Raw genomic sequence first — 26,549 nt, forward strand, 5'->3', positions numbered from 1 at the left:
TAATTTGTCAAAAGGTTTAATTTAGGCATACCATTAAAACAAGGGCAAGTTGTGATAGGCAGGGTAGGAAGACAGACCAAACAAAAACAAGAACCAGACGGCAAAAAACAGCCCCTTGTACAAACACACAGAACATGTCAGACATAACAAATGTGGTCACACAACATTAATTAAATTTAGTCAGAAAAAATTGATTTGGGAGAACATTTTTAATTTGAAAACATCTGAAGCACCACGGTGAACTATAAAATAGTGGGGTAAGTTCACAAACTCAGAAAAGCCATGATGTTAAATAGACCTGACTGCCTGGAGTTGAAATACAATCAATTATCTCTTCCTACACACAACAGCATATCATAAAAACAAAAAAAATTACATAACTCTGAAAAGCCCAAACCCTAATAAACTATTTTTTTTAAACTTCCTCTAGTGTTAATGTCTCTTAAAGATGAAAATGAACAAACGCACTCAGAGGTGCGCATACTGTCACTCACACAGTCACTTCAGTTGCACAAACCAGAACAGATAGAATACAAACATATTTCAAGAGAAATGTCATTGTGTTTGCAAAATGTAACTAGTTGTAGGTTCGGTTAGATTCATTCACTTCAAAGAAACATAAACGCGTGAACCATCACCCAGAGAAGAATTTCAAGGACACCATGTGGAGTTTTCCTCAGAGATATCTGCCTGTTTGAAAGCCAGAGTATCTGGAAGGATACTCATGATATAGTTCAATAAATCCAGCCAAAAGCTCATTTAAACGCAACAGCCCTGCAAATGGGAATCAAATTCTCCACGCTGGAAATTGATATTAATAAATATCATGTACAATAGGTATATTTTAAGTGCATATTTTTACAAACAGATTCAAGAACAGCTGATTGCCATTTGAACACATGACACTGATATTGTGCATAAACAACAAAAATTAATACAGGATATTGTAATATCTTGTTGCACTACACATTAACGGTATGAGGTATTAGAAATTCTACATGGAGGTTGAGGAGTCATTTTTATACTTTCTCTTCAAAATATATTCTGTGGGCTAAGAGGAGGAAATGCAACAATGCTTTACAGAAGAGAACGAGGTGAGGGACGCACAGAAAAACACACATTTTTAAATTAGCCTTTTCTGTTCGTTTGCTCCAGAGATTTGGGGCTTTTGGTGGTGAAAGGTACAACATGCCATTGCCCCTCTATAGGAGATTGAGCTTGACAGTAAGCGGAAGGTTGTCAAGTTGATGTTTAGTCTTTTCTTTTTTTAAGTCTCTGTTTATCCTATTCCTTCCCCAAATACGAAAACACGTCACACTAAACCATAGTCTTTCTTTTCCACCTATAGCAGCTATGGAGTAACAGCAGTGGCTAGTTGGCGGCCCATGCCTCCAAATCCTTCATTTCATCCTCGTCTTCCTCTTGCTTCTTCTGTACTGTAAGAATTAACCACATTCATTTTAATAGAGTAAGTAAGATTTTTCAATCTGCCTATAAATAAAGACTGAGGTAGCATATGCTACAATATCTGACAATAACATTGACTTTTCAGTGCTTCATGTTGGGTATCGCACCAAATTATTATTATTGTGTACATTTTGTCTCTCTCCCTCCCCATCTCCAGACAGTATTTTATAAACAAAGGCATTGCAATGGTAAATCAAATTCCTGCCAGTGATCTTAAGCGATATTAGCTAGCTTCAAAGGAGGCAAAGCTTGAGTGGCTAAGCCAATATATCCATTACCTGCTGGTCTTGCAGGTAAAGATGTAGAGGGTACATTTGGCAGCGGTACATTCTCCGTGCTTGCGATTTCGAGCAGGTTTTTGTCTAGTTCCTCTTGTTCCAGTTCTTCCAATTCTGCCAAGAGATCATCCTAAACAAACAAATAAAACGTCATTAAGGGCTAGACAAGTCTATATATCCAAAAGAAGATAAGGATACATTTAATAACAACAACGATAGTAGATGACTGCAGTCTGATTCGGTATGAGTCTTTGCTATCCGTGATCTTTGGGATGTCCCTACCCCATTGAAGTTGACATTTAAAAATGGTTAAGGGTTGAAGTTAGGGTTCAGGGGAGGGACGTACCAATGATACCGAATTGCACTAACCCTTCGGTATGGGAAAATTGAGACATGCACACTCAGCTTCTTAGTTTTAGCTTACTTCATCAAATTCCTCTCCGAACCCTACGGGTTTAGAAATAGCGTCAGAGATTTCTTGTGCCAGCTCCTGCTGCTCTGTGATGTCCTGCATTAAGTCGTCCACTTTGTCTATGTCCCTGTGGGCAAAAATTAAAAATACCATTTCATTTGCAACGGACATCGTTCATAGCAAATTCAGGAAAGAATAACAGTGGCATTCTGAAAGATTGTCTAGCAACAGCCATGTATGAAATTACTACACCCATGAGCTGCAACGATGAAATTCCCCAAACATTTACATTGAAAAGATTTAGGATAGAGATATGGAAAATGAAAATCAACCTTTACAGCAGAAATTGGTGTAAGCATTTTATTACATTGTTTATAAGGCATAGTGCCTGTCACAAATGTAAAGTATTAAAATAGTCACATACTCTACAGTGCATTCAGAAAGTATTCACACCGCTTTATTTTGACCACATGTGTTACAGCCTGAATTTGAAACTGATTCAATTGAGATTGTTTGTCACAGATCTACACACAATACCCCATAATGTCAGTGGAATTTTGTTTGAACATTTTTCAGAATTAATATAACATAAGTTGCATGGACTCAATAATAGTTTTTTTTTAATGTCTACCCCACACATACAATTATCTGTAAACCCTCAATCAATTATTGAATTTCAAGCACAGATTCAACCAAAGACCAGAGAGGTTTTTCAATGCCTCACAAAGAAGAGCATCGATTGGTAGATTGGTAAAAATTCAAAAAGCAGACATTGAATATCCATGAGCATGGTGAAGTTACTAATTAGGCTTTGGATGGTGTATCATTAGACCCAGTCACTACAAATATACAGGTGTTCTTCCTAACTCAGTTGCCGGAGAGGAAGGAACATGCTCAGGGATTTGACCATGAGATCAATGGTGATTTTAAAACAGAGTGTAAGTGTTGTGATATGAGAAAACAACATTGTAGTTACTCCACAATACTAACCTAAATAACAGCGTGAAAAGTAGGAAGCCTGTACAGAACACAAATATTCCAAAACATGCATCCTGTTTGCAACAAGGCACATAAGTAATACTGCGGCAAAGAATGTGGGAAAGAAATTCACCTATTGTCCTGAATGCAAAGCATTAAGTTGAGGCAAATCCAAAACATCACTGAGTACCACTCTCCAAATTTTATGCTTGTCATCAGCAAAGACTACAGAATACAGCTAAGTACAGGCAAAATCATAGAGGAAAACTTGGTTCAGTCTTCTTTCCAAGGTGTGCAAAGCTCTTAGAGACAAAAATATGTGTTGCTGTAATCGCTGCCAAAGGTTTTTCTAACATGTATTGTCTCAGGGGGTGAATACTTATCTAGTCAAGATATATTAGTCTTATTTTTATTTATTTTTATTTTTTAAATGTTCAAATTTTTCTTACACTTTGACAAAACACCAGTCTCAACGTCAACCGTGAAGAGGTGACTCCGGTGTGCTGGCTTTCTAGGCAGAGTTCCTCTGTCCAGTGTCTGTGTTCTTTAGCCCATCTTAATCTTTTCTTTTTATTGGCCAGTCAGATATGGCTTTTTCTTTGCAACTCTGCCTAGAAGGCCAGCATCTCGGAGTTGCCTCTTCACTGTTGACGTTGAGACTGGAATAGCACATTTCCAGACATCTTTGAAAAGCGAGTCAGGTAAAGAGCTTTTATTTTTGTCTTAAAGGGGCAGTGTTGTATTTTGAGACAGGCTTGAATAAACTAAGTAGTCAATAGGCAGAGGGTAGCATAATTTGTCTGATTCTCTATAATAATGGTTTGCGAATAATAATGCATTCTATTTTTTAAAGTGGTTTCTTGCATCAACCAACAACATTTTCAGTCACCTTGTCTGAAGGACAAGTAGATAAACAGGTTAATGTCAAGCCCTGCATGTTGTTTTTCAAAAGTCTCATGGAATGTAGACCTACATTGAACACCACACATTTGCTCCTACTGTAGGCTGAATGATATAACAGCTATTTCCTTGTTAAAATGTTATGGGATGCATTTTCTCCATTGTTTCTGATGGTAGGCCACTCTGGTAGGCCTACATCATGATCAAATAGCAACAGTAGCCTACTGTGGCCCTGTTAAAACTATAACTTAAAGCAGGTAGGTACAGCCTCAGTGTTCACAGTAAACGCGCGCTGGAAGTTGCACCAAATTTTCACCATGTTCAAGTTTGCGCTCAGCAGACCTGACATTTTCTAAGTGTCGAAAAAGATTAGGGAACATTGGTTGTGACCATGGTGATTTCAATATTGTTTGGTGTTGTTGCACTACATGTAATAAGGACATGAAAAAGGGGTTCTTATGGTGTAACTGACCCTGTTCATTTCTGATTAATTTAGGATTTATAATTAACCAAATCTCCAGACATTTTCAGAGGAATATTATTTTAAGTCAGAGGAATATTGCAAGAAACTACATAAGATTTACAGTGGGGCAAAAAAGTATTTAGTCAGCCACCAATTGTGCAGGTTCTCTGTGAAAGGGGGCAACACTTCAAATCTCGAGTCATCTTTGTGACCACCACTTTATAGCGAATGCAAGGTAAGTTAACTTTTAGCTCAATGCATGATGTGGGGACTTCAGAATGGGGGGACATGTCATGGTTTGTCTGTAACTTGCTAATAGCTTGTCAATAATGTAAACTGAAGCTTTCAGTGGAACCTACTCTTGTGTCTGCAGAGTCTATTCACCCATTGCACACGATAACATGTTATGTCCCATGTCCCTTCTCTTGTAAAAACACTACCCGTTGTTCTGCTGCTGTATGCGTCGTGTGTCTGCAGACTATTCGCCCATAACACACGATGACACGTTATGTCGTGTAGTCACCCAAGCAACATATTTTGTTCATTTAGACTTCGTCATAAAAGTGTTCCAACAGGAGGAACACTATAGACTCCTATACAAGACTCCTGTATTTATGTCAATTGCTGGGCTCATTGCAATTACTATCACTGTCTACTTAAGACTCATTTGTATTTATGTAAATTGTGCATGGGGTCATTGCATATACTCAAATGCAACACAGAAGATAGACTGTGTGTGAGAATAATAATTATAATGTAACACCAATAATAATAAGTTTGCTATTCCGTTGTTTACAGAGTGGGCGGGTAGCAGACAAACCCAGTGAAAGGCAGGCTCCTTATGCACCCACATCAAAAAACGCTCAAAACCTCACTGCAGCCCTTTCATATTACATTGCAAAGGACATGATGCCATTGCAAATTGTTGGGAGGCCAGGCTTTCTGAGGCTGATTAAGGTTGCCGTGGCTCACTACAAAGTGAGTGCCGCTAATTTTATTTGTTAATTTGTTTATTTGATTTGCTTACTTAAGGTTGTGCTCATTTAAACCTGCACTAGGGAAACTTTTACCGCTCATGGCCACATGGTGCCATCTTTAATGTTAATGTTATTATTTTTAATGCTTCACACAGAAAGTGCATAGTGCTGCTAATTTTATTTGTTGTTTGAACATTTCAAGAACATTTTAACAACACCGCGATAACACTCATAACTGTGATAATTTTGGTCACAATAATTGTGAGATTAAAATGTTCATACCGTTTCATCTCTACGGACTAAAGGGAAACCCAGACACGAGCTGGCCAGTGACGCGAGCCAGACGAGCTAAATGCCTTTTATGCTCGCTTCGAGGCAAGCAACACTGAAGCATGCATGAGAGCACCAGCTGTTCTGGACGAATGTGTGATAACTGCCTAAATGATTATAGCCCTATAGCACTCAACTTGGTAGCCATGAAGTGCATTGAAAGGCTGGTCATGGATCACATCAATAGCATCCTCCTGGATATCCTAGACCCACTCCAATTCGCATACCGCCCCAACAGATCCACAGATGACGCTAACTCAATCGCACTTCACACTGCCCTTTCCCACCTGGACAAAAGAAACACCTATGTGAGAATGCTGTTCATTAACTACAGCTCAGCGTTCAACACCATAGTGCCCACAAATCTCATCACTACTAAACACCTCCCTCTGCAACTGATCCTGGACGTCCTGACAGGCCACGCCCAGGTGGTAAGGTTAGGCAACAACACGTCTGCCACACTGATTCTCAACACAGGGGCCCTTCAGGGGTGTGTACTTAGTCCCCTCATGTACTCCCTCTTCACCCACAACCATGTAGCAAAACACACCTCCAACACCATCATTAAGTTTACTGACGACACAACAGTGGTAGGCCTGATCACCGACAACGATGAGACACCCTATAGGCAGGAGGTCAGAGACCTGGCAGTGTGGTGCCAGGACAACAACCTCTCCCTCAACGTGATCAAGACAAAGGAGATGATCGTGGATTACAGGAAAAGGCGGGCCGAACAGGCCCCCATTAACATCGACGGGGCTGTAGTGGAGCGGGTCGAGAGTTTCAAGGCCCTTGGTGTCCACATCACCAACAAACTATCATGATCCAAACACACCAAGACAGTTGTTAAGAGAGCACGACAACACCTTTGTCCCCTCAGGAGACTGAAAAGATTTGGCATGGGTCCCCAGATCCTCAAAGTTCTACAGCTGCACCATCGAGAGCATCCTGACCAGTTGCATCACCGCCTAGTATGGCAACTGCTCAGCATCTAACTGTATGGCACTACAGAGGGTAGTGCGTACGGCCCAGTACATCACTGGGGCCAAGCTTCCTGCCATCCAGGACCTATATAATAGGCAGTGTCAGAGGATGGCCCAAAAAATGGTCAAGACTCCAGTCATAGACTGTTCTCTTTGCTACCGCACGGCCAGCGGTACCGGAGCGCCGAGTCTAGGACCAAAAGGCTCCTTAAAAGCTTCTACCCCCAAGCCATAAGACTGCTGAACAATTAACCAAATGGCCACCAGACTATTTACATTGACACCCCCCCTCCATTAGCTTTGTACACTGCATAGATAAATAACAGCGATTAGCAGCATAGTCACTTTACCCCTACCTACATGTACAAATTACCTCGAATAACCTGTACCCCCGCACATTGACTCGGTACCGATACCCCCTGTATATAACCTCGTTACTTTTATTTTATTGTGTTACTTTATTTTTTTACTTTAGTTTATTTTGTAAATCTTCTTTTAACTCTTCTTGAACTGCACTGTTGGTTAAGGGCTTGTAAGTAAGCATTTCACGGTAAGGTCTACTACACTTGTTGTATTCGGCGCATGTGACAAATAAAGTTTGATTTAATATTTCCGTTTTTTGATTGACTTGTCATTATGAGGTATTGTGTGTAGATTGATGAGTGTGTAGATTGAATCAATTTTATAATAAGCTTGTAACGTAACAAAATGTGGAAAAGGTCAAGGGGTCAGAGTACTTTCCAAATGCACTGTATATAGTGTGTGACTTTCTTTTCATAGTTTACTCTCTGTTAGTCAACACCTCTACAAACATTTGTGGGTGCATCACCTCGTACTTTTTACTAAACAAATATGAAGTAGAACAATGTGGGCCTGGGTCAACAGAGACACTCTGTTGCATTCTTGGAGGTGTGTGTGTCTGTGTGTGTCTTTTATGGAGCCTTTGTGAAACAGAAGTGGCGGTGGCCCTTACATGTTTTCATGGGCCGCCTTCATGGCCTTGGCAGCAAAGCCCATGTTCTTCAGCACTTCGGTGTTGGTGTTGGCGTTCTCTAGCGCCTCCCTCTGGAACTCGATGGTGGACAGCGTGCCATCGATCTGGCCCAGCTGCTTCTCGTACCGCTTCTTCCGCTTTAATGCCTGCAGAGCAGCTGGATGCAAGAGGAGAGGAAGGAGAGACAACTGTGAGAGGATGTGTGGGGTGGGAATACTAATGGAGCAGCATAAGCCTATAGCTCTGCGAGAGGAAATACAAAATATAACGCTGCTCATTTGATTCGCTTAACTCTGTATTCACTGGGAGACCTTGTATAGGCTTACAATAGGTATTTAATTGAGATGAGGCATTATCTGAAGTATCTTAGACGTGATACGATGCTTTAACTGCGTAGCTTGTAGATTTCTGGATCACATCTTACCTTGAACCTCCCTAGAACTCATTTCAGACATGGTTCAAATAGCTGACTAAACTCAACAATATATATAGTACAAGTCAAAAGTTTGGACACACCTACTCATTCAAGAGTTTCTTTATTCGATACTATTTTCTACATTGTACAATAATAGTGAAGACATCAAAACTAGGAATTGACACATATGGAATCATGTAGTAAAACAAAGTGTTAAAGAAAAAATCAAAATATATTTAATATTCTTCAAAGTGCCACCCTTTGCCTTGATGACAGCTTTGCACACTTGGCATTCTCTCAACCAGCTTCACGAGGTAGTCACCTGGAATGTTTTTCCAACAATCTTGAAGGAGTTCCCACATATCCTGAGCACTTGTTGGCTGCTTTTTCTTCACTCTGCGGTCCAATTCATTCAAAACCCGTCTCAAATGGGTTGAGGTCGGGTGATTGTGGAGGCCAGGTCATCTGATACAGAACTCCATCACTCTCCTTTTGGTCAAATAGCCCTTACACAGCCTGTTGTGGGTCATTGTCCTGTTGAAAAACAAATGAGTCCCACTAAACCAAAACCAGATGGGATGGCGTATCGCTGCAGAACGCTGTGGGAAACATGCTGGTTAAGTGTGCCTTGAATTCTAAATCAATCACATTGTCACCAGTAAAGCACACCCACACCTCCTCCTCCATACAAGGTGGGAACCACCAATGTACAGATTTCCACCGGTCTAATGTCCATTGGTCGTGTTCCTTGGCCCAAGCAAGTCTCTTCTTATTATTGGTGTCCTTTAGTAGTGGTTTCAATGGTGCAATTCGACCATGAAGGCCTGATTCACGCAGTTTCCACTGAACAGTGTATGTTGAGATGTGTGTATTCCTTGAACTCTGTGAAGCATTTATTTGGGCTGCAATCTGAGGCTGGTAACTAATGAAATTATCCTCTGAAACAGAGGTAACTCTGGGTCTTCCTTTCCTGTGGCAGTCCTCACAAGAGCCAGTTTCATCATAGCGCTTGATGGTTTTTGCAACTGCACTTGAAGAAACTCTCAAAGTTCTTGTTAAATGGATTTAACTTTCTTAAAGTAATGATGGACTGTCGTTTCTCTTTGCTTATTTGAGCTGTTCTTGCCATAATATGGACTCGGTCTTTTACCAAATAGGGCCATCTTCTGTATACCACCCCTACCTTGTCACAACACAACTAATTGGCTCAAACGCATTAATAAATTCCACAAATGAACTTTAAAACAAGGCATACTTATTAATTGAAATGCATTCCAGGTGACTACTTCATGAAGCTGGTTGAGAGAATGCCAAGAGAGTGCAAAGTTGTCATCAAGGCAAAGGGTGGCTACATTGAAGAATCTAAAATATATTTTGATTTGATTAACACTTTTTTGGTTACTACATGATTCCATGTGTTATTTAATAGTTTTGATGTCTTCGCTATTATTCAACAATAAAGAAAAAAATTTAAATAAAGAAAAAGCCTTGAATGAAAAGGTTTGTCCAAACTTTTGGACTGGTACTATAGATTGTTTCTCTCTCTAATGTCGGAAGACCGGTAGCCTTCACGTGTAGCTTGTTGTTTTTGTCAGACAATCAGAGAGGCACTACTGTCAAAATGAGTTCCATGTGTAGAAAGTGAAGTCAGAGCTCAATGCAAAATGGGATTAAAATTCAGGAATAAAACATTTGCTCGCTAGCTAGATGGCTAGCTCAGCTAGCTTCTCTAGGTTACTCGGATTTGATGTGGTCAGGACAGGCATTGTCAAATGGGATGATACAGAACATTAAATTGGCATGGCTTAGTTGGCCTCTCTCTCTCTCTCTCATAATTGAAAGTACTGCTTAAGTAGTTTTTTGGGGTAATCTGTACTTTACTATTTATATTTTGGACAACTTTTACATCACTACATTCCTAATGAAAATGATATACTTTTTAATCCATAAATTTTTCTTGACACCCAGAAGTAGTAGTTACATTTTTAAATGCTTAGCAGGACAGGAAAATGGTACAATTCACACACATCAAGAGAACATCCCTGGTCATCTCTACTGCCTCTGATCTGGCAGACTCACTAAACACAAATGCTTTGCTTTTAAATTATGTCTTAGTTTTGGAGCGTGCCCTGGCTATCCATAAATTTAAAAAACAAGAAAATGGTACGGTCTGATTTGCTTAATATAAGGAATTTTTAAATATTTATACTTTTGATACTTAAGTATATGTAAAACCAAATACTTTTACTCAAGTAGTATTTTACTGGGTAACTTTCACTTTAGTCATTTTCTATTAAGGTATCTTTACTTTTACTCAAGTATGACAATTGGGTACTTTTTCTGACACTGTTCCCTCCCCCGCTGCAGCATGAGTGGCATGCCTCTCCCTCACCTTTACGTGCACACTACACAGACACACCTGTTCCATACTGAAGCCGGTCCCACCAGAAAGGAAGACTTGCCTCAACATAGCCTCTGCACAGACTTTCAACAACATTATCTTTCGTCATGATTATGCGTCCAATTGTAGCTTAGGACAAAGGGTGACATCGCCCAACCCTAGTACATAATACCTTTAGGCAGAGGTGAGACCAAGTCACTATTATTCAAGTCACAAGCAAGTCTCAAGTCACATGGTCCGAGTCTCAAGTCGAGTCCCAAGTAGGACAGGTCGAGCCTTGAGTCAAGTAAATCATGCATTCTTAAGAGGAAGTCGAGTCACAAGTTCTCTCAAGTCAAGTAAAAAATATTTAAAAAATCTATACATGCAATGACTTGTTCAACAACAAATATTTGAGGCTACCAGACAGCCCTTTTCGTTATTTTGTCCTCAACACATTTTGATTCTGTGATTGTAAAATAGGGACCTGCATTCTGCATGAAATCAGCAGAAAGCAACGCAGGTTGACATGCTCACTGTGTATACTTGTCTTGGTAATCCAATGATGAAAGTTGATTTTCCAAATATACACGTGCAATATCTCAAAATAAATAGCCTCTGTATTAGGCTTAACCTGTCCTATTTAAACAGACACAGGTAGAGGGCAAGACTGCACAGTGTCCCCTTGAGAAACCAAATTGAATCTGTTAAACAGGTACATAAGCACTTGGCCTCTGCCAGGACCATACAATTACCCAATCACAACCAATACACTGATTCTACAATGTAAAAGGACATTTCCACGTACATTCGTCTTAATCAGACTTAATGATTATTAATTACATCAACATTAATACATGGAACAATCGTTTTCTCTTAATCAAGGTGCTGACTCCAAGGCCACAGCCTATTTCTATGCGCACTGAGGCTTGCACGCTCATATTACGCACAACCAGAATGACAGAGACATTGGACACAGACACAGCACTCCGATATAACCCGGGAAGTATGAACAAAGGAATCCATACATTAAATTAAATGAACAAAACTTCTACCTCATGAGTCTTGCGAACGTTCATGTGCACAATAAACATTGTGCCCACTCAGAGGGTAAGAAATGCTAGGCTAAATGAAAATGTATTGCATCATACATGAAACAGAAATGTCTAACATGCTGACCACAGGGCTTGCGTCTCGTGCGCCAGCGTTGCAAAATAAATTTAAACATACATGTTACTCAATTATTGCGCCAATGAGCATCTGCGTTGCCAAGACCTAAAATAGAAGTCAGTTCTATTTGTGACGCTGAGCGCGGTGCAAGTCCTGCCTCTCCCATCTCATTGGTTTATAGAAGCAGATACCCACGTGCCATCTCCTCATTGGTTATACCCACATGGGTGATTGAAAGATGAACTGAGTTCGGTCGTTCATCGTTGTAACTATGAAAGTTAGATGTCAATCGCCATATAAAGTCCAAAGAAGAAATAGCCTGGAAGGAGGAGAGATGACTAGAAACAATTCGGTTGACTGTTTTATGTGTGGATTAATTGTCGGAGTAGAGGACCTTGTGCATTTCAGGTAAAATAACAACTCAACGTTTATATCCCAGGACAAATTGCTAGCAACAGCAAGCTAGCTAAATAGGACAAATTAGCTAGCAACTGCAAGCTAGCTAGCTAAATTGCCATAAATTTTAATGCTTTTCGACCACCTGTACCCAAATTAATGTAATTGGTTCAGAGTTTGTTTTGATACTTTAACCTGTGTGTCGTGATTGCGTTTGGTGTGTGGGGACAAAATACATTTGCGCACGATGGCGCGTGGCCGGTTGGGGTACGGTGTAAGTGTTGCAATAAATGTCAAATCAAATCAATTTGTCACATGCTTCGTAAACAGGTGTAGACTAACAACAATGTATAGAGATTTTATTTTTTTTATTTTTATTTTTTTTTAGAAATAGAAAAGTAATAACAAAAGTAATAAATACACAATGAGAAATGATAACTTAGATATATACATGGCGTACCAGTACTGAGTAGATGTGCAGGGGAACGAGGTTACGGATAGGGAATGATGAAAACGCTAGCAATTATTGTAGGATTAGATGGAATATACACAGTGTACAAAACATTAGAATCAGCTTACTAATATTGAGTTACACCCGCTTTTGCCCACAGAACAGCCTCAATTCGTCGTGTTCCATAGGGATGCTGGCCCATGTTGACTCCAATGCGTTCCACAGTTGTGTCAAGTTGGCTGTATGTCCTTTGGGAGGTGGACCAGTCTTGATACACACGGGAAACTGTTGAGCGTGAAAAACGCGGGAGCGTTGCAGTACTTGACACACTTAAACCGGTGCGCCTGGCACCTACTACCATACCCTGTTCAAAGGCACTTGTTGGATTCTAGCTTGAAATATATACTTATTCATGTTACTATACTTGAACTACTTTACATGTATAATGTTATTGTCAAATCTCATGGATCCTATGGAGAGGGCCAAAGGGTAACAGTCTGGTTTCAGTCACTGATAAGGTTTGATAGCCGTGGATTAGGGAGGAGTGAAGAATGTAGGCCGAGGTCATATCAGATGAAGTGACAAGGAACAGTTCTATTACACACACACACACACACACATATATATATACACACCTACGTTTCTGCCTAGCAACAGAGATGTACAAGGAGGAGACTCATCTAATAGGAGGGTATAAATACTTGTACTGGTGGAAACATGTCTATGTCTTTTCAGCTGTTTGACCCAGTGGGTAAATAAACTTGGTTTGAGCTTTGACTACCGTAATTTCCGGACTATAAGCCGCTACTTTTTTCCCACGCTATGAACCTTGCGCTTTATACAATGACGCGGCTAATTTATGGATTTTTCCCGCTTTCACAAATTCATGCCGCCAAAAAACTGAGCACCGTCACATAATGTGACGTAAATCGAGCGCGCTCAAACTTTCCATCATTCTGATTACGGTAGTCATTTTGTCACCCTCATCATGGCAAAGACACGGAGAAATGCATATGATGCAGCTTTCAATTTGAAGGCGATCGATCTGGCTGTTGGAAAAGGAAATAGTGCTGCTGCACGGGAGCCTTAATGAGTCGATGATAAGACGTTGGAAACAGCAGCGTGAGAAACTGACTTAGTGCAAAAAGACAACAAAAGTTTTCAGAGGAAAGAAAAGGAGATGGCCCGAACTAGAAAATGAGGCTTGGATGAGTTTGCCTCCGGATGAAAGTGAGGAGAGCGCAATGAAAACGATCCAACATCGGATGAAGCAATTCTGAGGCTATTCAACTCCGACACCAAAGGAGATGACTTCAGTGGTTTCAGTGCACAGGAGGAAGATAGTGACCAAGGACTTTCTTGGTAGGCTATTGTTTACTGCTATTTAAAAAAAAAATAATGTTACAAGCCTGTTTCGTTAAAGCCTATTTATTTTTGTTACAAGCCGTGTTTCGTTTAAAGGCTGTGTAAAGTTCATTTGTTTCAATGTACCGGTAGGCACCTGCGGCTTATAGACACGTGCGGCTTATTTATGTACAAAATAAAATAAAAAATTAAATTCAGTGGGTGCGGCTTATATTCAGGTGCGCTTAATAGTCCAGCAATTACGGTAGTTGTCTGTTAGTTTTCCCCTCTGTCAAAACCTAAAACACTTCAATATTTTGAATTGCCCATTCACCCCGAGTGTCTCAATTGTCTCAAGGCTTAAAAATTCTTCTTTAACCAGTCTCCTCTTCATCTACACCAGGGGTGTCAAACTCAAATACCCTGTGGGCCAAAATGTAAAACCTGAACAAAGTCGCGGGCCAACATTGAACAAATGAACCTTTTAATATGGACCCAAACAAGTTTTGCTTTAACACTGAATATGGAACAAGCATCGCTTATTACCATACAATATATAATTTAATAGTGGAGACATGCAAAATCCAATTTCAAATGAAAAAAACACACCAATGGCATTCATTTATTAAATAAATAAAATTTAAATAAAAATCGTATGCCTCTTTTCTATTTGCAGCCTTCTGATTTAAATACCAAAATAAACTTTTTCCACTGGCTAATAATTTTACAAATAAAATGATAATAAATCAATCAACCATTCAAGCCCATGCCTTGTAGCAAGAAAAAGTGCACAAAGAAAACGTTAGTTATTGCACACTGATCTAATCTGATGTGCCCAAGCCAGATACCTGGCATCTCTTCTTGGATGTTAGTTCATCAATGTCTGGGCTCAGGCTCTGAGCTGAAGAAATCCTCAGTATCGAGCGAAGGTGTTCATCAGTCAGACGTCTCCTGTGAGTTGTTTTGGTCATCTTCATCGAGGAGAAAAGTTGCTCGCATAGATAAGTGCTGCCGAACATGGAGAGCATCTGAGCAGCTTGGGTGCGGAGCTGAGGCATTGTGTCAGGGATGAACCGTGGAAACTGTGCGGCGCCCACAGCATCATACTGTAACGACTCTTATAAACCCAGGGTCGTTACAATACTTTGACTTCAGCGTGTCGTTGCACTGGAGTTCAATCAGCTCCATTTGGATGTTGGTTGGTGCATTTTCCACATCAACTGCGAAGGGATTACTAAGCAGTTCAAACCTACATTTCTGGACATCAAAGTCGGCAAATCGCCGGCTAAACTCAGCGGCGAGAACACTGAGTTTTTCAGCAAACTGTGCGCATGGGAACACGGCGGTAGAGATTCATCATGCACTTTTTCACGAACTCTCCCTCATTAAAACCTCTTGAGAGTATAGGGGGTGCTGTTTCGACTTAGCGAAAATTGGTCTCCAAATTAAACTGCCTAGTACTCAATTATTGCTCGTACAATATGCATATTATTATTATTATTGGATAGAAAACACTCTCTAGTTTCTATAGCCGTTGGAATTATGTCTCTGAGTGAAACAGAACTCATTCTACAGCACTTTTCCTGACAGGGAGTGAGATTTCAGAAATCTTGGCCCCTGTTCCCAGGTCAGTTTTAATGTCCCTGTGAATGCTATGGGGATACAAACACTGCCTACGCCTTCCTCTAGATGTCAGTAAGTGGTGACAATTTGAATGGAGTCGATTGCGCAATCTGGGCCTGTATATAAGACCAAAGGGCGGAAGTACATTTCTTTTCCTCCCTGCGCCTGACGCACGATGGACGTCGGACTGGCCTCCTTCCAAGCTGTGGTTTAGCCAGTAATATATCTCCGGTCATGTTTTTACTCGTTATAGGTGTTAAAAACATCATAAGGTAGTTAATTTAAACCGTTTTATAGCAATTTATATCCGTTTAGTGCGATTTTCTGGCATTTCTTTGTGACGCACTCCCAAGAGCTGGGCACTTTTCCAGTACATGCCGAAAGTTAGTGGCCATTTCGACAGGACAAGAGGACATCTTTCGACCAAAAGACGATTAGACCGGAGAAAGGATACATTGCCCAAGATTCTGATGGAAGTTCAGTTAATATTAAGAACTATTTATGATGATAAATCGTCGTTCTGTTGAAAAATGTTAAACGCATATTCCGCCATTTTCTTTGGGATAGCTTCGCTTTGGCGCACCCTGTATTGCACAGTAAGGATAATTTAAAAAATGTAATTCAGCGATTGCATTAAGAACTAATTTGTCTTTCAATTGCTGTCCACCCTGTATTTTTTAGTCAAGTTTATGATTATTTATTCATTAGACTAGATCACTGTCCAAGATGGCACCCGACATTTTCAGGCCAGTTTTGCTACTATTCTCATTGTATAACCACGTTTTTTGTGGCTAAATATGCACATTTTCGAACAAACTCTATATGTATGTTGTAATATGATGTTACAGGAGTGTCATCGGAAGAATTCTGAGAAGGTTAGTGAAAAAATTAATACATTTTGGTGGTGATAATGCTATTGCTCTTTTTGCCTTGAATCAATGCTGGGGTAATGTTTGCACATGTGGTATGCTAATATAACGATTTATTGTGTTTTCGCTGTAAGACACTTAGAAAATCTGAAATATTGTCTGGATTCACAGGATCTGTGTCTTTCAATTACTGTACGCTGTGTATTTTTAAGAAATGTTTTATGATTAGTAAGGTAATACACGTTGCTCTCTGTATTTATTCTAGTCGAGTTGTGATGATGGGTGCAATTGTAAACTATGATTTCTACCTGAAATATGCACATTTTTCTAACAAAACCTATCCTATACAATAAATATGTTATCAGACTGTCATCTGATGAGGTTTTTTCTTGGTTAGTGGCTATCAATATCTTTATTTGGCCGAATTGGTGATAGCTACTGGTGGAGAGAAAAAATGGTGGACAAAGAAAAATGGTGTCTTTTGCTAACGTGGTTAGCTAATAGATTTACATATTGTGTCTTCCCTGTAAAACATTTTACAAATCAGAAATGATTGCTGGATTCACAAGAAGTGGATCTTTTATCTGGTGTCTTGGACTTGTGATTGAATGATATTTAGATGCTAGTATTTACTTGTGATGCTATGCTAGCTATGCTATTCAGCTTTTTTACTGGTGGGGGAGGTGGGGGGTGCTCCCGGATCCGGGTTTCTGAAGCGGTAGAAGTTAAAGGGCCGGGCTGATTTTGCGATCTCTGCTGCCACTATATAACTAGCCTTTACAGCAGCCTCACTTTGTGATGTGGCTTTTTTGAACATATTCTGTTGTGAAACCAAACTTCTTTTCATCTCCTCTACTTTCTGGCTCCTTTGAGTCATGTCCAGGTCCTTGTATTTGTCATGGTGTTTCGTTTCATAGTGTCGTCTAATGTTGTACTCCTTACTTACAGCCACGTTGACTCCACAAACAAGACAAACAGGTTTGTCTTTTACATTTGTAAACAGATATTCTGCCTCCCACTTGTCCAGAAAGCTCCTGTTTTCTGCCTTTCTTTTCGCCATTTTTGGGAAGGGATAGCGCGCTAGCGTCTATGTTGCTATGACTACTGTCACAGAGGAGAGGGCGTTTCTGGGTCCTGTCCTGATTGGCGCGCGAAAACAACAGCAGAGCATTATGGGATTCGTAGTATTAGCGGTGACTGCGCTGTATAATACCGGCGAGCCAGCTCTAGTAGTAATTTGGTATTGTCTCGCGGGCCAAATATAATTACCCCGCGGGTCAAATTTGGCCCGCGGGCCAGAGTTTGACACCCATGATCTACACTGATTGAAGTGGATTTAACAGGTGACATCAATAAGGGATCATAGCTTCAACTGGTCAGTTTATATCATGGGAAGAACATGTGTTGTACAGTCACAGTGTAGATTTGCCACAATTTGCATTTAAATGTGTGAAAGAAAGCAACAGCAAGCATTTCAACAAGAGAACACAGCGCTCTCTACTGGCAGGAGTTGAGAGTGCAAGCAGGGAGGCATGCCTATGGTGTGTCTTCACCACAGTAATAATTCATTTTAACAACAAATTCCAAATGCAAACTTCATAAGGAAATTATACATTTCAAGCAATTCTGAGATACTAAAAGACCAGTAGGCCTATGCTAGTAATGTTTTGCCCCATTGCTGGTGAGCTTGCAAAGTAAACAATTAATATTCTTAATACCATTTTTTTTTGGAGCTGCATATTTATTTATTTATTTATTTATTTATTATGGCAATCCTCTCCCTACAATTTGACCTTGTGCTGCCCCCAATCCTATAGCTGCACCAAAAGAAAAAAACACATCAATCTGTTCGCTAGCTCACCCGAACTGTGTTGATTGACGCTATACTGGTCCTGTCAGAGAGCAGAGTGTGCATTTCACTAGCCAATCTGTTGCACATTTTTTATTTTTTTGTAAGAGCAATGTTGCGGCTACCGTCTCTGGCTGCATGGAGAGTAATCCACGGACTCTTCGCCACAAAATGTTACAAAACAGGGCCAGATCATTTCAAGTCATTAGTCTCAAGTCAAAGTCAAGTCCGGAGGCTCCAAGTCACGTCTCTTCTCTATCAAGTCGAGTCTCAAATCATCATGTGACTCGAGTCAGAATAGAGTCCAAGTCATGTGACTTGAGTCCACACCTCTGGAGTGTGATGGTAGACCGGCTCAGAAGGCCCGCCTACCTGACCAATCAGATGAGGGTGTGTGATGATGCGTATGCCGCCTTGGTTTCTCTCAAGTTTGATGACCAAATAACTAAATAAATTCAGAAACAAGAAAGTACATAACATTAAGAAAGCACAAAGGTTTTGGGCCAAAGGGCGAATAGTCATTTCAAATGGAAATATATCTTATTCTTGACGTTCAACAGATGCACAGCCGTTGGCAGGAAGAAACTCTCCCAACTGAGTTTAAAAGTCTCCCATTCAATGGTGTTTTCTTTCAAGTTGTGGGCACAAAGACGTATTTTGACACCATGAGAAAGACACCCGACAAACAAAAGCCAAAAGATAAATATTCTGCCTAAATGAACAAGGCGGCAGTAAGTTCAAAGACAGATCACTGTAATTTATAATATACACTTTTACAACATTCATTTAATTTGAATAATGTTGCAGTACTAACAATGGAAGTTTCCCCTTACACTGTTAAGAGCCTTGAGTGTCTAGAAATGTGCCATGTAAGTCCAATCAGTTATTATTAAATATTCTGCCATCTTCCACAGCTTGAAGAACATGCTTTTGTACAGAGACGGAAACTGGTTAAAAAAATACCAAAAAGGTGGACGTCAGGGCTATAATAAACGTCGCCCACATTATCTGCTTTCCTGGTTTTGAAGCGATACTTCGGGATTTTGGTAATGAGGCCCGTTTACTACTTCCCCACAGTCAGATACATTTTTATGTCACTGCATGCAGTTTGAAGGAAGTTTCTAACTAGCGCAAGTGCAATCGCTAAATAGCACCTATTGAGGATAGTATATTCTGGCTGGGGGAGTTTTGTCAAGAGCCCAAATCGCTCATTCTGAACGTTAAAACGCATCACTTGCTATACAGTTTTAGGAACATCTCTTGCATTTCAACGAGAAACAATTTTCTAAAAACAAAAAAAGGTTAAAGATGCACTATGCAGAAATCGCTCAACTATTTCCTGGTTGCTAAAATCCTAATAGTTCACCTAATTTCAGTTTATGTGACAAAACAATCAAGCTGAGTGTAGAGAATGATTGTACCATCTAAAACCACTGTGAAATATATTTTCAATAACCAAAAATATTGTATGTTCAGCTGTTTGAAGCTGGTGTACAAAACTGAAAGTAAAAGATGCAAATACAAAACAGATCTATAACTAAAATGGGAATTCGGTCAGGCTGCCAAAAAGTTACATATTGCAGCTTTAAATTACTACACAGCTTTATTTATTTTACCTTTAATTTAAACCGGGAGTCACCATTGAGACAAGGGAGCCCTGCATATACAATTCAAAAGACAAAAATCTTAAATCAGATACAATGTAAAACAAACTAAAATACAGCACAACACAAATATTCAAGAAAAAAACGTTACATTCCTCAGTACAAAGGTCCCAAATCAATACTTTAAAATTGCCCAAACGGCACCAGAACATCCAATTGTAATGTATTTTCTAGTTGGTTCCAGCAATGCGGTGCATTAAAACTAAAAGCAGATTTACCTAGTTCAGTGGAGACCTGAGGAACCTCAAGAGTTAACCAACCCTGTGAATGTGTTCAGCATCTCATGTTTTTATACTTTCACAACGAAGTTAGATACGCTTGAAGCTCGTGAAGTAGAGCCTTGTAAACAAAAAGGGAATAATGAAGTGATCTACGGGTCTTCAATGAGGACCAGCCAACCTTTTGATACAGGATGCAGTGGCAAGTATTTAAACTGTCACCTGTGATAAAACAAATGGCGCTATGGTAGAAGGCATTCAAAGGTTTAAGAGTAGTGGCTGCTGCAATCTGGTAAATGGCGTCACCATAGTCAAGAACTGGCAGGAAAGTTGACTGTGCAATCTGCTTCCCGCTATTTAGAGAGAAGCAAGATAAAAAAAGTAAAAAAAGTTTTAAAGTCCACTTTAAATCTTAGCTTTTTAACTAGCTCATCCATATGTTAAAAAAAATAAATATTAGTCCATACAAATGCCCAGATATTTATCGGCGGGGACCCGATCGATGTGAGAACCATCCAATTAATAAATATGTAGTCCATCTGAAAAATGTAGAATTAGAAAACAACATGTACATAGTCTTGACCGCATGAAGTACAAGTTTTAAACAAACCAGTGTTTTCTGGTAGGCAACAAGGTCAGATTGTAGCTCTAACATAGCTTGGTCAACAGTTGGGGCCATGGCATACATACAGTCAGGTCCATAAATATTTGGACATTGACCAAGTTATTATTTTAGCTGTCTACCACAAATAATGAATATTCATTTAATTTGAGGGTATTTACATCCAAATCAGGTGAAGGGTGTAGGAATAACAGCACTTTTTAATATGTGGTCCCCCCCTTTTTAAGGGACCAAAAGTAATTGGACAATTGGCTGCTCATCTGTTCCATGGCCAGGTGTGTGTTATTCCCTCATTAGTTCATTTACAAGTAAGCAGATAAAAGGTCTAGAGTTGATTTCAAGTGTGGCATTTGCATTTGGAATCTGTTGCTGATAACCCTCAATATGAAGTCCAAAGAGCGGTCACTGCCAGTGAAGCAAGCCATCATTAGGCTGAAAAATTAAAACAAACCCATCAGAAAGATAGCAGAAACATTAGGTGTGGCCAAATCAACTATTTGGTACATTCTTAAAAAGAAAGAACATACTGGTGAGCTCAGGAAAACGAAAAGACCACGGAAAACAACTGTGGTGGATGACAGAATAATTCTTTCCATGGAGAAGAAAAACCCCTTCACAACAGTTGGCCAGAGCAGGAACACCATCCAGGAGGTGGGCGTATCTGTGTCAAAGCCAACAATCAAGAGACGACTTCACCAGAGTAAATACAGAGGTTTTACCACAAGATGTAAACCATTGGTAAGCCTCAAAAACAGCGAGACCAGATTAGAGTTTGCCAAAAAACATCTTTAAAAAGCCTATGGACAGACGAGACAAAGATCAACTTGTACCAGAATGATGGGAAGAGAAGAGTATGGAGAAGGGAAGGAACTGCTCATGATCTGAAGTATACCACCTCATTTGTGAAGCACGGTGGAGGTAGTGTTATGGCGTGGGCATGTATGGCTGCCAGTGGAACTGATTCCCTTGTATTTATTGATGATGTGACTGCTGACAAAAGCAGCAAGGTGAATTCTGAAGTGCTTGGGGCCATATTATCTGCTCAGATTCAGCCAAATGCTTCAAAACTCATTGGACGGCGCTTCCCATTGCAGATGGACAATGACCCGAAGCATACTGCGAAAGCAACCCAATACTTTAAGGCAAAGAAGTGGAATGAAGGCAAAACGGCCAACGAACAAGCAGGAACTGAAGACAGCTACAGTAAAGGCCTGGCACAGCATCAACAGGGAGGAAACCCAGCATCTGGTGATGTCTATGGGTTCCAGACTTCAGGCAGTCATCAAAACAATTTAATTTATGATTGTTAGTTTGTCCAATTACTTTTGAGCACCTAAAATTGGGGGGCTATGTATAAAAATGGTTGTAATTCTTACACGGTTCATACAATAATTTTGACAAAACCCTTACATTAAAGATGAAAGTCGACACTTAAAGCACATCTTGATAGTTTCCTTTCAATTCCATTGTGGTGGCTTACAGAGCCAAAATGAGGCAAATTGTGTCACTGTCCAAATACTTATGGACCTGACTTGAGTGCCGTCTGCATACAGATTAATATTACACGTTTTAACAGATAGTGTATATAAATAATATTGGTCTGAGTGTACAAAACGTTAGAAACACCGGTTCTTTCCATGACAGACTGACCAGGTAAATCCAGGTGAATACTATGATCCCTTATTGATGTCACTTGTTAAATCCATTTCAAATCAGTGTAGATGAAGGTGAGGAGACAGGTTAAAGAATGATTTTTAAGCCTTGAGACGTGGATTGTGTATGTGTGCAATTCAGAGGGTGAATGGGCAAGACAACATATTGAAGTACCTTTGAACAGGGTATGGTAGTAAGAAGAGGCCAGGCAAACCGGTTTGAGTGTGTCAAGAACTGCAAAGCTGCTGGTTTTTCTATGCTCAACAGTTTCCCGTGTGTATCAAGAATGGTCCACCACCGAAAGGACATCAAGCAGCCCTTGACACAACTGTGGGAAGCATTGGAGTCAACATGGGCCAGCATCCCTGTCGAATGCTTACCATGCCCTGTCAAATTATCCTTATTCTTAGGGCACAAAAAACCTAGCTAGGCAGAAATCTAGTGTCCACTGTTTAGGCTTTAAAGATCTTATCACTCCTCTCTTAGACACATAGGCCATGACTACATGGAACTCTTTTTCACATCAGGTAACTTTATTTTTTTTATTTCACCTTCACCAAATTAACCAGGTAGGCCAGTTGAGAATGAGTTCTCATTTACAACTGCGACCTGGCCAAGATAAAGCAAAGCAGTGCGACAAACACAGAGTTATGGATATAAAAAAAATGTACAGTCAAATAACACAACAGAACAATCTATATACAGTGTGTGCAAATGTAGTAAGATTAGGGAGGTAAGGCAATAAATAGGCCAGTGGCAAAATAATTCCAATTTAAATTAAAGCAATTAAACATTGGAAGGATGGATGTGCAGAATATGAATGTGCAAGTAGAGATACTGGGGTGCAAAGGAGAAAACAAAAAAATATCTGGGGATGAGGTAGTTGGGTGGGATATTTACAGATCTGCTGTGTACAGGTGCAATGATCGGTAAGCTGCTCTGACAGCTGATGCTTAAAGTTAGTGAGGGATATATGAGTCTCAAGCTTCAGTGATTTTTTTCAATTAGTTCCAGTCATTGGCAGCAGAGAACTGGAAGGAAAGCCGGCCAAAGGAGGAATTGGCTTTGGGGGTGACCAGTGAAATATACCTGCTGGAGCACGTGCTACGGGCGGGTGCTGCTATGGTGACCAGTCAGCTGAGATAAGGCGGGGCTTTACCTAGCAAAGACTTATAGATGACCTGGAGCCAGTGGGTTTGGCAACGAATATGAAGCGAGGGCCAGCCAACGAGAGCATACAGGTCGCAGTGGTGGGTAGCATATGGGGCTTTGGTGACAAAACGGATGGCACTGTGATAGACTGCATCCAATTTGCTGAGTAGAGTGTTGGAGGCTATTTTGTAAATGACATCGCCGAAGTCAAGGATCGGCAGGATAGTCAGTTTTACAAGGGTATATTTGGCAGCATGAGTGAAGGATAGTTTGTTGTGAAATAGGAAGCCGATTCTAGATTTCAATATGGATTGGAGATGCTTAATGTGTGTCTGGAAGGAGAGTTTACAGTCTAACCAGACACCTAGGTATTTGTAGTTGTCCACATATTCTAAGTCAGAGCCGTCCAGAGTAGTGATGCAGGACGGGCGGGCAGGTGCGGGCAGCGATCGGTTGAAGAGCGTGCATTTAGTATTACTTGCATTTAAGAGCAGTTGGAGGCCACGGAAGGAGTGTTGTATGGCATTGAAGCTCGTCTGGAGGTTAGTTAACACAGTGTCCAAAGAAGGGCCAGAAGTATACAGAATAGTGTCGTCTGCGTAGAGGTGGATCACCAGCAGCAAGTGCGACATCATTGATGTATCCAGAGAAAAAAAGTCAGCCCGAGAATTGAACCCTGTGGCACCACCATAGTGACTGCCAGAGGTCCGGACAACAGGCCCTCCGATTTGACACACTGAACTCTGTCTGCGAAGTAGTTGGCGCTTAACGCATTGCCCCCTTTTCCACTGTTCCAGGCTGTGCTGGACAGGACCAGGATGGCAGAGCATCGTCTGCTTCTGGTGGCCCCATACTGGCCCAGACGACCCTAGTTCAGCCTTCTCCTGTCGCTGTTGTCTGGGACACCTTGGCAACTTCCCCTGAGGCCGGGGGAACTCTGTGGCATCAGAGGCCACACCGCCTCAGTGAATGAACACCATGCAAGCTATATGGATCACTCCAATCCTCTACGGTGCTAGAGGCGTCTCAAAAATTATGTAGAGAACGTGTGTCGCGGCCATGGGGTCTATATATAGGGGCGGACCCCAGCCGTGACACAGGTGTACACAGGAGTAAATCTGTAAATTCTCACCTCGGATGTATCCCACCGCCGCGGAGTGATACCAATATATCAATATATTGGAGTGATCCATAAAGCTCACGTAACATGTGGATTACTTGTGGATTTTGAAAATAAAAATCAAGATGTCATTTTGTTTGTCTACATGCCATTTAAAAAAAACAATGCAGCTATTTGAGTAGGCCTAAACATATTTTGGGTTAAGACAAGTAACTAGGAGTGAGGGCAAACATCATAAGATTGCAAGCTGAGTTTGAATAAGGCTTTGCATTTGGAACGGTTAGTTTAATTATACCTAATAACCAAATCATTGATGATCACTAGATAAAATGTCTCTCCTCTTCCCCTGCACACACGTCATCACACTGCCTCATCTGATTGGTCGTTTAACGCGAACGGCAAGCCAAAATAAACGTCATCATACTCCTTGAACAGATTGGTTGAGTAGGCAGGCCTTCTGACTTTGTGGCTGTGGTATCTAGTGACGACCATTTCTATTGGAGAAGCAGTTTCTGCATATCTTGATACTGTATTGCAGGGGTTGGCAACAGTTGCTGGAGCGTCGCAGGTACTGCAGGATTTGGTCCGACTAGGCGCCACTGAGCTAATTGATCAGTTCAGCGATCGATTAAAAAAATCAACATTCCTGGTCCCAAGTGGCGCAGCGGTCGGTCTAAGGCACTGCATGTCAGTGCTAGAGGCATCACTACAGACCCTGATTCGATCCCAGGCTGTATCACAACCGGCCGTGATCTGGAGTCCCATAGGGCGGCGCACAATTGGCCCAGCGTCGTCCGGGTTAGGCCGTCATTGTAAAATAAGAATTTGTTCTTAACTGACTACCCTAGTTAAATAAAGGTTCAATAAAAAGTTTCCAGCTTGGTTAAATCAAAAACATTAAGTGCCTGTGGAACTCTTGGACTAGGGTTACCTACCCCCACTATACTGTCTTTGCTTGAAGTTAGTTAAATCCATTACATTTGTACGATATTGCCTATTTACTTTGTGGCTGTGGTACTTCGTTCTTCGTGTAAAGTTGTTGGATAAAAAACTAGCCAGTTAGCTAATCATACCGCGTTCACGTGCTAGTCGGAACTAGGACATTTCCGTCTTGGAAACTCGTTTTAGAAACACCAGCTCCGAGTTTCCCGGTTGAAATTACCATAGTATAGGAAGCTCTGTGCAAATACAACGTTCATTTGAACTAGTCGGGAGGGTCCGTGTTTAAGATAGTAGTTGAACATGGCATGATAAAACAGTATTTCTCACCTCTTTTATTTTTTGTGCCATTCTTCTTCGCAGTGATGAGTTCCTGGTCAATCTTTTTCTCCAAAAATTCCTGTTTCTTCGTCAACATTTCCTCAGTGTCTCGAAGTCGCTGGATCGCCTCCTGAGGGCTAGCCGATTTCCCACCTTTACCTCCAGCGCCAAATAACTTCCCCAACAAAGACATATTCGCGCTGAATAACAACAGCAACTGATACTACAAATTCTATAGAAATTAACAGGACTAGTCTCGTATCTTCTCTCTCGCTGTCACTCGCCCAGCAGAGCTGCTGTTGTTATTTCTTCTTCCTCTTTCCAACCAGGCCTCGTGATGTCAGCACGTCACCAGGGCGTGGGTCAATGACGTAATGAGAATGAAAGAGTCAAATGTTTCACATGTTCCTAGTTTTTTGTTGTTGCCTATGTTAATGATCCCTTTACAGTATTCCTCTTTCAGAAAAAAAGATCACTGATCTGCCAGTACACATCTGCATTACAAATGGATTACTGATTTGTTACTTTTATTTTAAATGTTTTACTTATCTATTTTTTTTACTCAACACTTTTATTTTTTT

At 40.6% G+C, this 26,549-nt stretch overlaps 1 protein-coding gene across 1 annotated transcript; it reads right to left on the reverse strand.

The window, feature by feature from the left end:
* LOC129814826 (charged multivesicular body protein 4b) lies at positions 1–26,325 on the reverse strand. Its single transcript, XM_055867887.1, has 5 exons — positions 25,978–26,325; positions 7,762–7,939; positions 2,170–2,284; positions 1,746–1,875; positions 1–1,436 (listed from the first exon to the last, which is right to left on the reverse strand). Exons 1-5 carry the CDS (start codon positions 26,159–26,161, stop codon positions 1,372–1,374), a joined length of 672 nt encoding a protein of 223 aa, XP_055723862.1. The 5' UTR covers positions 26,162–26,325; the 3' UTR covers positions 1–1,371.
* Between the last annotated feature and the right edge of the window lie 224 nt (positions 26,326–26,549).

The sequence above is a fragment of the Salvelinus fontinalis genome, chromosome 18 (genome assembly GCF_029448725.1).
Source record: "Salvelinus fontinalis isolate EN_2023a chromosome 18, ASM2944872v1, whole genome shotgun sequence".
Classification (NCBI taxonomy): domain Eukaryota; kingdom Metazoa; phylum Chordata; class Actinopteri; order Salmoniformes; family Salmonidae; genus Salvelinus; species Salvelinus fontinalis.

What these genes read in the sequence shown, in the direction of transcription:
- LOC129814826 (XM_055867887.1), bottom strand. Translation starts at nt 26,161, where the DNA reads ATGTCTTTGTTGGGGAAGTTATTTGGCGCTGGAGGTAAAGGTGGGAAA. An exon ending in AAGGCGGCCCATGAAAACAT is followed by an intron (nt 2,285 to 7,761) that starts GTAAGGGCCACC and finishes TTTTGCCCACAG; the next exon opens with GGACATAGACAAAGTGGACG. An exon ending in TCGGAGAGGAATTTGATGAA is followed by an intron (nt 1,876 to 2,169) that starts GTAAGCTAAAAC and finishes TTGTTTGTTTAG; the next exon opens with GATGATCTCTTGGCAGAATT.